General features: G+C 45.3%; 1 protein-coding gene across 1 annotated transcript in view; it reads right to left on the bottom strand.

The window, feature by feature from the left end:
* CDHR1 (cadherin related family member 1) overlaps window positions 1-17,872 on the bottom strand; it is a 97,115-nt gene extending 79,243 nt beyond the window's left edge. Inside the window, exons 1-5 of the mRNA XM_054983976.1 lie at window positions 17,812-17,872; window positions 17,549-17,551; window positions 16,759-16,854; window positions 3,131-3,276; window positions 2,328-2,378 (exon numbers count right to left, since the gene is read on the bottom strand). Coding sequence (XP_054839951.1) covers window positions 2,328-2,378; window positions 3,131-3,276; window positions 16,759-16,854; window positions 17,549-17,551; window positions 17,812-17,872 — 357 coding nt within the window. The remainder of the gene's footprint in view (window positions 1-2,327; window positions 2,379-3,130; window positions 3,277-16,758; window positions 16,855-17,548; window positions 17,552-17,811) is intronic.
* Between the last annotated feature and the right edge of the window lie 738 nt (window positions 17,873-18,610).

Raw genomic sequence — 18,610 nt, 5'->3', positions numbered from 1 at the left:
GGGAGTTGAGATTGCCCTCCGCGCCGCTCAGCGGCGTGGAGGGCAATCTAAACTCCCCTCTGTCTGGAGATCAGGGGGCAGAGCCACCAGCCATGTGACCATTTTTTCCGAGGGCAACCCACTGAGTTCCACCACCTGTTTTCCCAGAAAAAAAAGCCCTGATAATTACTAAAATCATAGTAATCATAAATATAAAAAGACCGCTTTGTCCGGCTACTAATGCAGTAACCCCCACTCACTCTTCTAGAAGTGGCCTTGGATCACTAATGATGGTTATAGAAAGGAAAAGATGATCAGAAAAATGTTTTAAAATAATTCGTGTTAGCCCAATGCACGGGATCTTGTCTTTTAAAACAAATGTTAATGAATTAATACTTTGCAGCAATCAAAGTCTCATTCATTGAATTTTGTTTAAAATACAAGAAGATCCCCTGTGCTAAATCTGCAGTGCTGATTATTCTGGAGGTACCATTTTCACGGACTTTCCCACCATCTTAAGCGACTTCTCCTCTGGCAGAGGAGCCATTTAAGTTAGAGGAAGGCTTCGAAAGTGGAGGAAGGCTCCAAACGTTGCTGAGTTGAATTGTGTAAATTTTGGTTGACAGGAGATTATCAGAATCATCTTGCAGGATCATGCCAAATATCCGCAAAGCTCAGCTTCCTGGATCTGCACTCTCCCATGGCAACCAGGGCTCTGGAATGTGCACATTCAGAGCTTGAGGACAACTGCCATTCCCCCTGCACCTGTATTCACGTATGCTGCGTCTGAACATGGAAGTTCCACTGTTCCAGACCTATCTTCCATTAATTTTTCTAGACCTGTTAAAATACCTTTTGGCTAGTTGCTGTCATTCCTACAATTTGTAGCAGAAAACTCCATGACAGGTTAGTTACATACTCCGTGAAGTTCTTTTTTCTTTTCTTTTTTAAAAATCTGAACCAGTCAATTTTCTTGGACAATCCTAAATTCTAGTGGTATAAGAGAGGGAAGACATTCATGGCTCAAAGTAACAGCTGCTTGATCTCACACTTGCTCCCCACAAATACCCTATTCTGTGTGTCATACCCCATACCACAAAGGACTGGTGCTGGTGGTAAAAATTGGCTATTCCCTTATTTAGTACTGAAGCGCTTCACACAACAACAGAGACCTCTCTGGTCATAATTTTATACATCTTTATCCTGTTCCCTGCCCTAATAATTTTGGGGGTTATTTTGGAAAGAAAAATATGTGGACATTTAAATCTGTCTTATACTGATTTAGACCACTAAGGACCTTTAACTAGACATCTTATGGATTTAATCTGTGATCCTTTGTGTGTAAAGTCTGTGCTCTACCCCTGAGCTATGGGGTCTCCCCATATTTGCATTATGAAAATGCCAAAAGGATTTATTTACCCACTGCAAGTGAGATACAAGTGTGCCAAAACACTCCTGGATTCTTGCTGATAGAGTGAGTTGCAGGGACCCAGATCGAGGTTAGACATTGACAGCGGAAGAGGCACTGGGGCTCTAGTTTATGGGCTAGAGATGGATATTCCCAGGAAAAGCAGACAGACTCTCTTTCAGATAAGGCCAATAGTTGAGCGGTTTATGCATCTGAAGAAGAGAGATCTTACTTGTGAAAGTTTATGTTGGAATGCATTAGGTTATTCTTAAAGGTACCGCTTGATTTCCATTTTACTAATTCATCATTAGACAATTATTTTAGTGGATAGCTGGAAGGTTCTAACTGGATCATTTTAATTGTGTAATATGAGGCCTGAATGGAAATGGATGTCAGTCCCTGGCAGTTCGGTCCCTCGAGCCCTCCATAGTTAACACGCAGGTGTTCCAGTTGAAGTAGCTTTATTGAGATCCATACAGTACAGGTGTTCACCCGAAGGTGGCAATTGGCAGAAGTGACAATTCAAACAAAGGCATTGCTAATTATAGGGAAACTTCCCGCCCTTTGGGGTCCGTTGACATTCTAGCGCGAAACCCCAAAGAGGTTGCATGGGAAAAGATTAGTTTAGACTGCATGAAGTACAAAGCAAAATATCCCAGTCTCTGGGAAAGTTATAATGTTCGCTGCTAGCAGCTCTCCTCGAGGACACTTGCTGGAAAAAGTGAAAGTACAGATTTTCAACAGATAATGGAGGGGCCCCACTGGCTCTGCTGCAATTAATATCAGAAGTTAAGACACTCTCAGATGATCTACACAGAATACAGCATATAATTCTGGCAAACAGCATTGACCAGTATAAACTGCAGAATACAATTATGGCAGGTATGCTGGCATACATGACAACGGATAAGGAAAGTTTCTTTTCTATTGAAATACTTACTTTACTTAAGCCATCTGAAATGCTGACTACAACTTCAATCTCATCTTCTCTCTGAAATGAATAAATAGTTTGTAGCATGGGTGATGGAAGCAGGCTGGTTTTCTAGCTTGCCTTATATTTATCATAAGGTGAAAGAAGTTTATCTTTGGTGGTTAAATAAATATTGGATAGCTATGTATGAAGCAAATTGCATGGGCTATTCAGAATGTCTGTTTTTGAAAAGTCTCTGAATTACCGGGAATGAGTTCTATGCAGAAAAGATTGCTTGGAAATATCACTTATTTTTTCTTCTTAGAAGTAGTACGGTTGCTTATATTTATTAGTGAGGTTTGTGTCAGTGATCCAGAGGAGTTAGCTGTGTTAGTCTGTAGTGGCAAAATAGTAAAATGTCCAGTAGCATCTTGAAGACTAACCAACTTTATTGTAGCATAAGCTTTCAAGAACCACAGCTCTCTTCGTCAGATGCATCATCAGCTTTTGAGAGCCACAGCTCTCTTCGTCAGATGCATCATCAGCTTTCAAGAACCACAGCTCTCTTTGTCAGATGCATCATCAGCTTTCGAGAACCACAGCTCTCTTTGTCAGATGAATCTGACGAAGTGAGCTGTGGTTCTCGAAAGCTGACAATGCATCTGATGAAGAGAGCTGTGGCTCTCAAAAGCTTATGCTACAATAAAGTTGGTTATGTTTTAAAGTTGCTACTGGACTCTACTGTTTGTGTCAGTGAAATCCTTTTTGCCTTGCGAAATCCATTTTGAGCTGATTACTGCAGTAAAAATCAGTTCATCCTCACTGGACTGTACCTCACGGTCAAGTTCCTCAATCAGAGTGATGTTGCCATTGCTCTCGTCAATAGCAAAGTAGCTTCTGGACCCAGTTTCAAAACTCATGCCGTACGTTACAGGATCCCCTTCTGGGTCTGTTCCGTTGAGTGTATAGACGTGGGTACCTGGAAAAAAGGGAAAGAGGCTTGTAGACAGGTTTTTTTCTCCAGTGGAAGAGGTGGTGAAACTCAGTGGTAGAACTCAGGACCGCACAATGATGTCACTTTGGGTCAGCTGGAACAAGGGGGGAGTTTTTTTAAAGTTTAAATCGCCCTCGGAGAAAATGGTCACATGGCCAGTGGCCCCTCCCCCTGATCTTCAGACAGAGTGGAATTTAGATTGCCCTCCATGCCAGCGGTGCAGAGGGCAATCTAAACTCCCCTCTGTCTGGAGAGCAGGGGGCGGGGCCACTGGCCATGTGACCATTTCAAGAGGTGCCGGAACTCTGTTCCAATGCCTTCCCGCTGAAAAAAAGCCCTGCTTGTAGAACATGGGGGCAAGGGGAAGATGTATCTCTGCTTGCTTATTAATCTATTAAGCCCTCACTATTCTGTTGGAATAAATCTAAATCTATATTGGTTGGGAGCTTGGATCATATGACTCCACTTCGCAGATGTTTGTTCTGGCCGCAACTTAGATCACTACCTTAACCACTAGGGTTTGCACACACACCAAAATCTGGGTTATCCAGGTCCAGGTTTCAGGGATACAAAAAAATAAAAAAATCCGAATCCCTGAAATCTGGGTAAGACTCTCTAATCCAGTTCAGCAAGATTAGAGAATCTCAAGTTTATCCAGCCCTTATTCTCTACAGATGGCTGGGAAGGGGGCATTTGTCAAGCAAACTTTAACAACTTTGCAGGGAACCTAGTCCTAACTGTCCACTAAAGACCTCTCAAGTTTCATGAATATTGGACCCTGGGGCCCAATTCTATGGTCCCATGAACAAGGTGCCCCAGACACTCCCCATGGCTTCCTACAGCGGGAAAAAAAGCCAAGCTGGCTCCCAGGCAGAAATACACAGGGGCAAGGCCGTCACTGGTTCAAGGCACACTCCCAAATGCAAGCTCAACCCAGAGGAACCCCAACAGAACCAAACTGAACCAAAGAGTGGATTCTCCCCAGAACCAAAGTGGAGCATGGGGACCAACATCAAACCAGAAAATTATGTCATCCCACCAAAACCAAAGTGAAGCAAGGAACTCTATTACCCCAACAGAACTGGTGTCTTGTTGTGGGTTTTCCGGGCTGTATTGCCGTGGTCTTGGCATTGTAGTTCCTGATGTTTCGCCAGCAGCTGTGGCTGGCATCTTCAGAGGTGTAGCACCCATTTTGGTGCTACACCTCTGAAGATGCCAGCCACAGCTGCTGGCGAAACGTCAGGAACTACAATGCCAAGACCACGGCAATACAGCCCAGAAAACCCACAACAACCATCGTTCTCCAGCCGTGAAAGCCTTCGACAATACATAGAACTGGTGTCACTCACAGAAGCCAGGCAGAACCCAAGGCCAGTGGGGGAACCGCATACAACCAAGCAGACGACCGGCCGCTCAGCAGCAGAACCACCCACCACCAGGCAGTAGCAAGGAAGCACAGCTCTAAGCAACTTAGTATAAGATGGATCCCTCTTGGCCTCAGAATGAAAGTGTGAGGGAGGGGTACTTTTGGGAAACCCAAGTTCTCTCTCTAGTCCCTGCAGCCTATACAACTTCTCTCACTGGCCCAGAGGAGCCTCGAGGCATAGCTGCAGTCTGCAGTGTCCCTTCACCACTGGCCATCCTGTTCCCTTCTACCCCTGCAATGAAGAAAGCTAACATTTCACACAAGAGCAGCCCAACAGCATTCTCTAGCTCCATTTTGGGTGTTTCAGTGGGATTGCCTCTGCATGTTTGTGGCACTTGCGTGGTGTGTCAAAATTCGCTCCTTTCCCTAACATCCTTCGCCGTATCTTCCTGTTCCAGAGGCAAAGAAAGCGACTCTTCTGTTGCTGTTTTCTAAACTTTTTGCACAGATTTGTGCCAAGGTCCAAGAATGTGCTGGCTGGGCTGGTGCTTTGAGGGTGGGGGTCCCAAACTGGGGTGTGCAGCTTATGATGTGCCAACTGTATCAAGTGTCCCTCCTGCTGGGAAAGAGCATTTCCCCTTCCTCCCAAACACAGACCGACAGAGGATGCAGGCAGAACTGTGCCCACTTCACTCACTCGGGAAGTCCAGAGCTGGGCAGTTGAAGAGCAGCAAGTTGACCTTCAGGAATAATAACATTCGAACATTTGATTCATATACCGCCCTTCAAGACAACTTAACACCCACTCAGAGCGATTTACAAAGGATGTTATTATTATCCCCCTGTGAGAGCTCCTAGAAGCTGTGACTGACCCAAGGTCACCCAGCTGGCTTCAAGTGGAGGAGTGGGGAATCAAACCCGGCTCTCCAGCTTCTCAACCGCTCAACTCTCTGTGGGAGCAGGCAAGGGCATTGAGGTCTGAGAATGTCACTGTTATGATCTTTGCTTTCTTTAGGGTAGATTTTTCTTTTAATCTATCCCTTAACACCCTCTGGGTAGTCTGCTGCCACCAGGAATATTTTATTCCAAGATATTTTATTTAAATTTTCCCTTTGGTAACGTGTTTAAGCGTCAGGCTCCTTCGTGGTTCTATGTGGCCCTGAGGATAGGAATGGGATATAGCAATGGCAGCTACACTGGGATATAATAAAACAAAATAAACTTTTATTTAGTCAAGAAGCGTATTGGTTTCATAAACATAGTTCTCGGTTCTTAAAGTTACTTCATTTACTCTCGTTCACACAGATCACTTCCAAGGCTCTTTCTCTAACTCAATATTTGTCTCACAGAAATGCTTAAAACTCCTCAGGCAGCAGCCCACAGCTGGCCTCCCTTTCCCTGACTGAGTGTCCTTTCACAAACAGGCTCAGTTCAGTTTCCACACAGGTCATATTTCTGTCATAAACACTTCAACATGCTCAGGCAGCAGCACACAGCCAGCCTGCCTTTCCTCGGACTGAAACCTTTCTCTCTCCACTGTCAGTCTCAAACTGCCTTCACTCCGCCCACCCTCTCAGTCATCAACCAATCACATCACTCACTCTTCCCTCTCTCACCCCCACTCTTCACCTAGCTCAAACCAAGCATTTAAAGACACAGGCACACATTTACTTGGAATCATTACAGTCACCAACATGGGATAAATCACACTCGATCTGAATGCTCATTGGAGGGCATGAGAGGAGCCTCAAGAGAGAGGTCCATCCAGACGGCCTCTTTTTTGGCCCAATAGCTCAGAAGACAGGTGGGAAAGAGCTTGCAGGGTTCTAAAAGGTAGTCCAGACTCCTGCCTCCACTGAATCCTGGCTCACGTGACTCGCATTCCCCGAGGGGCTAAGTACCGCCCCAATGGCCTCCATCTCCAGAAACATCTCGGGAGCGGCTGTGAGGGCAACCTGCAGAGACGGGGCAGTATAGGAGCCAGCACAGCTGGTCCCTCCTCCTTCTCCTCTGCTGGCCCAGTCTCCATATTCTTGCTGTAAAGCAAAGGGGAGAGGTAGGGAGAAGCCTAAAAAGGAATTAGGTAAGTTCATGGATGGTACGTCCATCCATGGCTATTAGCCACAAGGACTCAAGGGAATCTCCAGTTCAGAGACAGCAACTCTCTGAATAGTAGGGCTGGCTGGCAACGGTAGTGGGAGATTTGGCCTCCACGCACGGCTTGTAGGCGTTCGTGCCAGGCTGCAGCCAGCAACACTTGGAAGTGCTTCCATTACATTATTTCTGGGTTTAACTGGAAGCAATGTCAGAATGCCAGAGCAATGCCAGTGTAGTACCCAATTCTCCCCCCCCCACCCCGCCCCACTTCCTCCCAATGGCATTTCAGGTAGAAGTTGGCTGGAATGGCTTCTTCTAGGTAGGTTACTTCTTGGTTAGGTTGCCAACCTCCAGATGGGGCATGAATTTCTTACTGAATTACAGTTGCACTACAGACTACAGAGATTGGTTGTCCTGGAGAAAAATGGCTTCAGAGGACAAACTGTATGGTATACTGTAGATTCTAGATGAAATCCCTCCCCAAATTCTCCCTTCATAGGCACCACCCCAAATCTCCAGGAATTTCAGAGCTGTCAGCCCTATGTCTAGGAGAATCAGGTTGGCTGTTGTGTGAAACGGGATGCGTGCAAACAAAGCGGAATGGGGAAGGGGCTGAGCGAGGCTTTTGAAAGCCCACTTATGCACCCTGCTCTCATTTCTCAGATGAGCAGAATGACTTGGTGAGATTGGTACAGACTCTCCAATCTCACATCAAATCATCCCATTTCCAACTGTGAAGGAAACAATAAATAAATAAGGAAAGGATGAAAATTTGGTCTTTCTCCTATTCCCAGCATTATAAGGGGGAAAAAATCACGTGGCTACAGTCCAGAAGGGGGAACCCCCAGGGGAAATTAGCTAAATGGCAAACAGGGGTCCAAGATCTTTAGAATTACCCAAGCAAAGTGTGTTTGGGGTAATAATTCTCAGGGCTTTTTTCTGGGGAAAGAGGTGGTGGAACTCAGTGGGTTGCCCTCGGAGAAAATGGTCACATGGCTGGTGGCCCCGCCCCCTGATCTCCAGACAGAGGGGAGTTGAGATTGCCGGCAATCTAAACTCCCCTCTGTCTGGAGATCAGGGGGCGGGGCCACCAGCCATGTGACCATTTTCAAGAGGTTCCAGAACTCTGTTCCACCGCGTTCCTGCTGAAAAAAAGCCCTGATAATTCTTGTACTTCAGCTTATTAGCACAACAGTCTTTGCTGAATGTTCAGTGGTTGTCAGATTGCTTATGATTGATCCAGATCAACTTGCAGGATGTCATCAGTGTCTACAACTGAAACACAAAAGCTTTTCCTTTAGAAGCCCCTCCTGCACCAGGAACATTACTCCTCATTATCTCAGAAGTCAAGCCGAAAGGCATGGAATCGGCTTGTCTGGGCCCTTTCGCACCTCTCACATTTGGTCAATGTGGTGCCGTTCTTTTTAGTCTACACCGTGTCAAAATGTGTTTGGATCGATGAGTGCTGGTACTTTCGTCACCATGTCAGGCCATTCCTCCCCCATCCCCCACCGTCTTTTTGCTCCTGCGATGAATCGCTGGAATGCTGGATCAATCTATTTATGTTTCCTGGATTTCTCCCTCTCAACCGACTGGTGCCTTGATCCTACACTGGATTTATTTTATTTTTTTAAATGTGTGGAAAAGAAAATAGACAGTAGCCAATCACAACGAATTGGGCTGGCAGAGGGTGGAAGGGGGGCAGAAGAGGGTGGAACGAAAAAAAACAGGATAAAGAGTGTGCATGAGGAAACAGCAGATGGAAAACAGATTTTTTTTTAAAGTATAAGCTCTTGCAAAAAAGCTGTGGAAAAGCAGCATAGTAGCTGGAGTGGCTACTCATAGAGGCCAATTGGGTGCAAATGGTCATTAAAAAAAGGTGTACTGGTGAAATTGGCGCATGCAGAAGGGATGATAAAAGAGGAGGGGGCATTCTTTGGGGTATGCAGTAATGCTGACGACCTCCTCTAGAGGGGCTGGTGTTATAATCCACTTTGGGACATGGCAACAGGACGGTCTGAAAGAGGACCTGAGTTCAAGATACATTTCCTCATTTTTTGTCATTTTGTGATATGGCGTTCAGTCAGATCATTGTGTTACCCTCCCCCCCCCACACACACCTGACCCAGATTCATCAAATCTGCCATAATGGGGTAGTAATAAGGCATAGAATTACACCGCCATCTTAGTTGAAGAGGAACCATGGGAATGGTAATTCTCTCTAAAACATAATTCTCAGCACCCCCAACAATCTACAATTCCCAGGATTATTTAAAGGATACGTGATGATAGTAAAACTGGTATAATATTGGTATTTAAAAAAAATATTGATATGTCTGTAGAATTTGCCCAGCTTTTTTGCAGATGGGTGTGGGGATGGCACAGGTAAATCTCAAGAAAGAAGATGGATACATTTTGTTATTGGCTTCCAGTTAAATTCTTTCATCTATCTTTTAGGAAGTTATATGCAGGGCTTTTTTTCTGGGAAAAGAGGGTGGTGGAACTCAGTGGGTTTCCCTTGGAGAAAATGGTCATATGGCTGGTGGCCCTGCCCCCTGATCTCCAGACAGAGGGGAGTGTAGATTGCCCTCTGTGCTGCTGAGCGGCACGGAGGGCAATCTCAACTCCCCTCTGTCTGGAGATCAGGGGGCGGGGCCACCAGCCATGTGACCAATTTCAAGAGGTTCCGGAACTCCGTTCCACTGTGTTCCAGTTGAAAAAAAGCCCTGGTTATATGTATAAAACACAATGTGGTGGTTTATTTGCAAATTACATGTGTGCATCTATAAACTAGTTTTGTGCAGCAATGAATGTATTTTAGCATCGGTGCAATCAGGTGACTTCTTAGCAGTGCAATAAAAAGACAAACATAAAATGGGGAGCCTCGAGTAATTATGGAGACATCTATGGTATCCCAAACACGCACAAATGGAATCCCCTCCTCTCTCCAGCCTACTTTCTCCTGAGCTAATCCCCAGAATATCCGTTGGTGTTTCACAGGTTGACAGGGTCAGTTCATCACGCAGGTGACTATGCAGAGCACCTTATTTTGATGAGGTTGGTATTGTGGGAGGATCAGGTCCCTCAGTGCCATCGTCAAAGTGAACAGTGAGCTCCGGAGGGACTGGCCGTGTCCTCCGTCTCCCTGCTGGTGGCAGGAATCCTGCCCCATTGCTGCTCAGCTCAGACCAGTGAAGATCCTCTGAGCCAGCCCTCCTGGTTATGGGCAGGTTGGAATGATATTAGAACATTTCAAAAAAACCTGGCAGGCTTTATAACTACCCCTCCAAATCAGCGCCTTAGTGTCTCACTGATAATTTTTTATACGTTTCTCAGCACAAACTCTCCATATCATTAACACTCTGGGAACGCTTCCTAACTGACTTAACACCAATTAAAAAATCTCACATAAGCATTTCTGCCCCTTGTTACTAAAAAAAGAAAAGTGAAAGTCTTCCACTCTGAAAGCTTCTCTCTGTGGCTACATACAAACTTAAGCAAATGCTGCAGTGGTCACCAGGGACAGAAGAAATCTTCTCTCTTGGCTACTGGTGGTGAGTGATTAGTCGGTGCTGAAACTTATTCCTGTCCTATACTTACCCACAGTCCCAGTTTATTAGGGCTACCGTGGAACAGTAAGCTTGGGTGGCAGAAACTGAGGTCAGGAAGAATGGAAAGCGGGGTAGGCTGCTGCTGGTTTGAGAGCTTGATCTTGTCCCGGGACTGCCTGCACGATCTCTTCCACAGCCCGTAACCTCAAGGACTCTCCCCGTTCTGTTAGCAAGGTCCCCCTTCCCAGATGTGTGGGCTAGATTCACTGTGGCAGCCATTTGAGGGGCTAGCCATGCCATAAGGTAAGGCCAAGGCTTTCCTCAGGCTATGCTAATGAGTGGCCCTAACTTTGGGTGGGAGACTCTGATGGGACATCGGCTGGCCTACCCGTTGCCACAGGGGATTGCACTCACCTAGATCTATCAATGTAATCTCACCTGCAGGGACAAGTCTTCTTGTGCACAAAATCGAATTGCTATCAAGCATGTAGATGGGCTTGATTATTTGTCCTGACCTTGTCTGAATGTCTCATAGCAACCCTTTTCAGGCATGGGCGAAGCCCTTTTTGCATCCTGCCAGCCATTTGTCAGCTCTGCTTAGAGGCAATGAACCTTTTTTTTACTTTTCTGTGAAACCCCCTTCCTAGCTCATTCCAATTTAGGAAATGTACAGATTTGCACCCAGGACTCACCCTGAATTCCTGGACATTGTAATTATTTCTTTGCTATTCTTTCGTGTAGGCTCCTATAACTATTGCTGTTCAGCTGGCCAAAGCAGGCAGCCGAATCCCCTCTGCTGGCTCGGAGTCTGTCCGCTCCACTCTTCTCTGGAACCAGCCGTCCTTTTCCTCGGGACCTTCCGAAGCCATGCCTGAGGTCCTGTTCTCTCAGCCTCTGGACCATCAAGAAAGATAACGTACTCTACACAGCTCAGCAGACTGAGAAAAGGTAAACTTCCTTCCCCCCCCCTCTCCTTGCAGCCATTCCCAGCTGCAGAATTCCCTCCCAGCCAGAGGCCTGTTTTTCTTTTCTTTTCTCTCCTTTCACGCCTGCCATTATCATTTACCAGCTATTAATATTCAGCTTCTGCAATCACTCCACTCTCCAAGGTATAAGGACAGGTGGACTTACATTCTAGCTGTATCTGAAGAAGTGAGCTGAGGCTCATGAGTAGACATGGGCACGAACAAAAAACAAAACCCGAACGTGGTGTTCGTTGTTCATTGCCATCCACGAACAACGAACAACGAACACTGACTAACATCATCCTGTCACGAACATGTTTGTTGTTAGTTGTGCAGGCTCTCTCCAGCCATCAAGATCCCTACTGCACCACTCTCAGAAACCCTACCTGAGCAGGAAAGGTACCAGTAATAAATAATAGCTTGGCCCAGAGCCTGGCAGCAGCCCTGGAACTTGAAGGGGTAGATCCCTATCCCACCACACACAAAGACAATTCAAGCTCCGATGCACTCTCTCTATCAAAATGCCAACAGCAACTGTCTCTCCACTGTCTGCAAAGTCAGAGCAGGGAGCCCCCCTCCCCCGTGCTCTTTGCTCCCTTGTAACAAATTTGGAGCTCCACGCTTGGAAGGAAGACCTGCCTATCAAGCTAAATTGGGCTTAGATTGGGGTTTCCAGGGCAACAGCAAGAGTTCAGACAGAGTTCAGACAATCCCTGCCTGAGTTGCCATGGGAATCGATTGCAGGTGCCAGACTGTCTGGCTTGACGAACAGCAACGAACAGCAATGAACAAGGCTTGCAACGACCACCTGTTCGTTTAGAATGGGGCCTCATTCACATCACATATTCTGTTCCCCCTAATTGGCAACAGTGTCAGTTTTCCAAGCTAACCAGGCCGTGGAATGGAAAGAGGTTTCCCCCTGACACTGAGCTTAATTCCCCCAAATTTGTTGTGATTCTGGGTGAGTGTCCCAAACCCATGTTAGAGAGTCCACATGTGTCTAACGAAACATGTGAAAGGGAGCACGTGTGATAACAGTACCATACAGTTGAGCAGTTCGTTCACACTTTGTATAGCTGAGGTAAACTGAGGAGATAACTCTGAGAGATTTTGCTGTAGTTTCCATTGACAGGGAAAGAGAAAGAACCACAAGTTTGTGTCTTGAAGTCAGCAAAAGGGTTAATGTATGTGAGTCCCATGGCACCTTTTTTTATATGAGTTGGAGCCATGATAATGTGGAAGGGGTGGGGGTGGGGTTTACTGTTCACTGCATTCCTTTTTCAAAATCAAAAGGAATCACAAACAAAATCAAAAGAGAGCCAGTCTGGTATAGTAGTTATAAGCGGCAGGACTCTAATTTGGAGAGCCAGGTTTGATTTCCCACTCCTCTGCTTGAAGCCAGCTGGGTGACCTTGGGTCAGTCACAGCTCTCTTGGAGCTCTCTCAGCCCCACCCACCTCACAGGGTGATTGTTGTGGGGATAATAATAGCAGTTTGTAAATTGCTCTAAGTGGGCATTGTTGTCCTGAAGGGCAGCATATAAATCAAATGTTGTTGTTGTTAAAAATTCCCCTCCTCCTGCTAAAAAAAAGATAAACCCCATAAGAGACCTGGGTTTTTAATGTTTTTTTGGTTTGTTTCTTTTCAGGGTTTAAACCAATTTGTGGGGGCAGGTAGGGGACTATCTCTTAGGGAAATGGCCGCAGAGAGGGAACATTAGCTTTCCCAGTGTCGTGACCCCAACCTATCACTCCATGCCTTTTAGGAACAAACATCACAGCAGGGTTTTGAGTAATGGAAGGACGACATCTGTGTAATTTGGCCATGCTAACTTGCCCTTAAACTGAGTCGAAACATCGGTGCAACAAGGTCAGTATTGTCTACTGTGGCTGGCAGCAGCCCTCCACAGCCTCAGACAGAGGTCTTTCATACAGGGCTTTTTTTCAGCTGGAACGTGGTGGAATGCAGTTCCGGAACCTCTTGAAAATGGTCACATGGCTGGTGGCCCCGCCCCCTGACCTCCAGACAGAGGGGAGTTAGATTGAGCAGTGCGGAGGGCAATCTCAACTCCCCTCTGTCTGGAGGTCAGGGGGCGGGGCCACCAGCCATGTGACCATTTTTTCCGAGGGCAACCCACTGAGTTCCACCACCTCTTTTCCCAGAAAAAAAGCCCTGCTTTCATACCACCGACTACAAGATCCTTTGATCTGGCTGAAACTGAGACCTTCTGGGAGCAAAACTGATGCTGTACCACTGAGCCATGGCCCACCCATAAGGGTCTATCGGATTCTAAGGACTCCAACTAGAGTTGCCGGCACAAGGCTGAAAGCCAGCTGGAGTTTGAGGAGGGGGGCGGGGAGGTTGCCGGCAACATAATGGCATTGCTGGTGCCCTGCTGATGTGCAACTGGAAATGACATCAGGGTGTCATCAGCGGTGTCCCCAATGATGCTCTGAGGTCACTTCCGGCATTGCCCATCACCTTCCCATCCCCCCTTATTTTTCTTCTGCTGCCCACCTGAGCTGTGGCAAGAATGGCCCATTGGGAGCAGGGAATCCTTTGTCCAGCCTGAGGAACTCCAACCTGGGCTGAAACAAAGGAAAACCAGGCCTCTCATCCCGTCAGTAAAATGCAGATTGCAAGCAAACTGAGCTTCCATTATCAGCATTTTATAGAAAAAGAAGGTGTGTGTTTAAACCACGTCTCTGAGTGGATATATGCCTTGCTGAAAGGCCGCCTGTTATCCTGCTGGTTTTTGTCAGTACTACCCAGGGCTTTTTTTCTGGGAAAAGAGGTGGTGGAACGAAGTGGGTTGCTCTCGGAGAAAATGGTCACATGGCTGGTGGCCCCGCCCCCTGATCTCCAGACAGAGGGGAGTTTAGATTGCCCTCCGCGCCGCTGAGCGGCGTGGAAGGCAATGTCAACTCCCCTCTGTCTGGAGATCAGGGGGCGGGGCCACCAGCCATGTGACCGTTTTCAAGAGGTTCCAGAACTCCATTCCCCTGCGTTCCCCCTGAAAAAAAGCCCTGGTACTACCCACTATCCAGGAAATCTCTCTCTCTAGCCAGTGGGCTACCCGTCTAGTCAGATCCTCCCGGCTGTTAAGAAGAGTATCGTTCTACACCTGTATATACAGAGGTAGAGGGAACTTTCCAGCCAAGTGGAACAGCCTGGAAACTTCTTTTCTACCTAAAGTAGTGCCAAACTCCAAAACAATCCTGCCCAGAGGGAATTGTGCAAATTCCATCAGGAAATGGGCATGAGCGGGTTGGAGGAATTCAACTGGTCAGCAGAGATCACTCAGAGAAAGAAGGACTTGATTTCTCAGGGCTGTTTGAAGGCCTTACTGACTATTAATTTGACCCAAGAGAGTCTCTGGAGGTAGAATAGCAGTCTTTAAATCTAATATAATAAATTTTTATACAATATTTTTTAAAAATTTTAATTTTATCAATTAAAGTGCAAGTCCTAATTATGTGCAATAATAATGTCAAACATTCATAAAGTTAATAAATAGGCCACTCTATAATGAGAAATACAAAAATATAAATAGAGTAAGTATTATGAGCAGTTATATAGAATGTAACAAATGTCTAATCTGTCCTACTGGTGAAAAGTACATAAATGAATAAATTTTCACTTTTCTTTAATAGATGGTATTTTCTTTGATAGATGGTGTTTTTTGTTGCAAGAAACTCATGAAGGTGACCTCCAGGAATCCACTGCTCAACGGAAGAGCACTGAAGCTGAACGTTACATCAAGCATACAGCTGACGGGTTTTTGCCAGCATATTTTCAATTCCCATTTCGTATTCCCACTTTCTCATAGGCTTCATTCTCAAGTTTAAAGGTCACACATGGTACAATAGCTCATCACCTAGTTGGTTCAAGCAGACGGAACAATGCTTGAACCGACTAGGTGATGAGCTATTGTACCACGTGTGACCTTTAAACTTGACAATAAAGCCTATGAGAATGTGGGAATACAAAACGGGAATTGAAAATATAATTGTATAAAAATTTACTGTATTAGATTTAAAGACTTCTATTCTACCTCCGGAGACTCTTGTGGGTTAAATTAATAGTTTGTCATTGGTTAGCGTTGAAGGCCTTACTGGGCAAGGGACAGTGTTCAACTGACTGGAAGGGGGGAAATGGGGGTGGGGCGGGACATCAAGCAACATCATAACGCTTCAGGAGTTCCCCAAAACTCTATGATAAAACCCAGAAGTCACGTTGGGGTTTGTGGGTAGAGAGATTGGCTCAGAGATGTCAGCGGCTGGAGGGAATTCAGTTAGCAAAAGGAATAATCCATTGTGTGTGACTGTTGTCCTGAATCTCTGCTGAAACTCCTTTTTTTTGAGGGAGCTGGGAAAGCCCAGCAAAGAGGGGCACTTCGCTTTCTGGACAAAGTCTCTCACAAGAATTGTGAGAATGGTGTGTGTGTGTGGGGGGGGGGGGTAATATGTTGGGCGGGGTGGTGATGAATAATAAAAAACAGTAAGTGATGCTCATGAAAATACAGCCTCTGAGAGCGGAACCACAAGTGACAAAAGGCACAGGTTGGACCCTTGTCAGCTTCCCTCAAGTTTTGGCGGGAAATGTAGGCAGCTTGGCGGAATGTTGGACAAGTGACAGTTGAAAAGTCCGTTGGACAGCAGTCGGAGAGCCAAGCTGCAAGACCAGGATGCCTACATTCCCCATCAAAACTTGAGGGAAGCTGACAAGTGTCCAACCTGTGCCTTTTGTCACTTGTAGTTCCGCTCTCAGGCTTTCCGTAGAACCTGGGAAGTGGGCCTGGAAAGACCTGCTTCTTGCCTCCTTCTGGGATGCTGGTGGTTGGCGTGCATGAGCGCACACACACACACACACAATTATATTTCTCCAAGTGGCTCTGGGGATCACAGGGGTCAAGGTCGAGCCCTGCTCTTCAGAGTGATTCCATATTATCAGAAGGTTGGGATATCTGTGCAGCTGGAGAGACCCGAGTTCAAATCTCTACTCAGATGTGAAATTCACTTAGTTGCTTGGGGCCAATAACTCTCTCTCAGCCTAATCTACTTCACAGGGCTTTTGTGAAGATAACTGGAGAAGGGGAAAATAACGCATGGCATTTTAAGCTCCTTGGACGAACAGTGGGATAAAAATGTGACAATAAAAGAGAGATGGCTCAGTTCGGCAAGGATGCTCCAGAGGCAGGATTCTGCACCCACAGCGTGGTGCTGATTCAAATGTACATTTGGCATCTCATGAAGTCTGCATAGCGACATTCACTCCACTGAACAACCGGATGTTCCACAACTATACAAATACTGCACAAATGGTCACGTTCAATATAAGCTAAGTTACTGAATGTGCATCATGGAAAAAACAAACAAAAGACATTCAGAACATACAATCCTTATAAAACGGGATTATGACGACCCTCCCACCTTTAGCAATGCAATTGTCCGCATTTCGAAATGAAATACTGCACAGCAATACTGACCCACAGGAGTGTCTTCAGAAATGCTGAAAAGCGCCATGTTCCCGTTCGTGCTGCTTGCTCCATTGTCAAAGAAATAGGGAGCATAATTTGCCTGAACTAGAAATCAAAAAGAGAACTCGGATGAGATGCATTCTTTAGATCTCTGCAGGATGGAATTGCCTATCCTTTCTTTGTGCGTAAAGTGCAGGCTTTGTTTCCTTTGGGAATAATCAAAGTCCATGATGGATCCAATTACACCTATAGACCTCATTAGCCTTTGAGAAAGTTTATGGGCATCTCACAGAGATCTTTTACTATGGTTATTTTACAAAAGGCTGTGAATTAGTTAATATGTGAATGTACACACAAGGAATTAAACAGACACCTGCAACTCACTTTGAAATATCCTGTTAACCTTTGCAAATGATCACTAATTTTATGTTAATATCAGTGCAATCCTAAACAGAGTTATACTCTTATATGAAAATTGATTTCAATGGACTGAGAAAGTACAATTTTTTAAGGATTGCACTGTAACAAAGCATTAGACAGAGAATTTGCTCAATGAGACTTGCTCCCATGAAAATGATTTTTAGGATAACACTGTCAGAAAAAGAATTAAGAAGGAACCCTGTTACCAGCTCTGAGATTTCCTGTTGCCAACTCAACCTTCACAAATGTACCCTAACTGTACAGTTTGGTGAACATCTCTGACTTCCATGGAATGCCTAACTTAATCTAGCCCCTATCCTAAACATGCTAATTTCTCAGGGAAGCCTACCAAGAAGCCGTAATGAAATAAATTACTTACTTGCTGCAAAGAGAACAGCAAAGTTCAAAGCAAATAAAAACAAAATAAATAAAATTAGTTACCATTCCAATCACAGACGAAACATCAAAAACAATCCATTGAAGCCGCAAATATATAATCGGAAAGAAGGGAGGGGAAGCCAGCAGCAAATAATATTTATGTTGTTATCCAAAAAGAACGGCAAAGTCACATTACTGAGATTACTACAATAAGGCTGAAGCAGTTCTACTCTTTCTTTAGTAGGGAGTTTGAGAGATACTTACCCAAACAAACATTCACCAAACTGAGGAATAAAGATGGGGGGAGACGCCAGATATACTTCATCCCACTGAAGAAACGTCCAGTTTCTGTATATATTTGGCCAGAAAGCCCCAGCCAGAAATGTCCTTCAGAGCCGTACGGTGGAAAGCTTCGGGATAGGCAGGAACAGATGTTAAGATGTTAAGTGGATGACACGTCTTAATTTCTGAGGAACTGAAAGGCGCTCCTTCCTTCCAGCTAATTAGACCAATTACTTTGCGACGAGCTGTGGGACTCATTTCTGAGGCAGAGTCTGAAGGAACCCACCAGATTCACTCTCTGCTGGGACTGTTTGCTCTGTTCTTACATTCTCCAGACCAGATCCAGAAAAGGCAAGGTAAAACAGGGGGTTTGAAACATTTCTTTTCATAATGTCACCTTCCCCCCACCCCCAGCAATGAAAAGGGAGGAAGAAAGGGTGGCCACAGAACGACGTCTTGCTGAATATTGCTTTTCAAAAAACAGTTTTGAAATTAATGCATGCAATACTGAATGATAAGCTTACGAGGAATCGCTTCCCATCAGATTTCTTTGCAATGCTCCTTACAAAAATCAGTGTTTTATAACCTTCATTGACAGTTAACAACAACAACAACAACAACACTGAAATGAGATACGAAGAGGGCTCATTTCGATTTTGGTGTTAGACTTTTTTTGAAGCGTTATTTCAGATAATTAGGAGGTGAAATGGTATGGAAAAACTTGCTATCAGGATTTGTATTAGTAACAAAGTATTTTGTAAGTTATTAAACTAAATCCTAG

Source organism: Eublepharis macularius, chromosome 6, assembly GCF_028583425.1.
Source record: "Eublepharis macularius isolate TG4126 chromosome 6, MPM_Emac_v1.0, whole genome shotgun sequence".
In the NCBI taxonomy this organism is placed as follows: Eukaryota; Metazoa; Chordata; class Lepidosauria; order Squamata; family Eublepharidae; genus Eublepharis; species Eublepharis macularius.
Note: the sequence above shows the minus strand (reverse complement) of the source record. Positions and strands in the feature narration are given on the sequence as shown.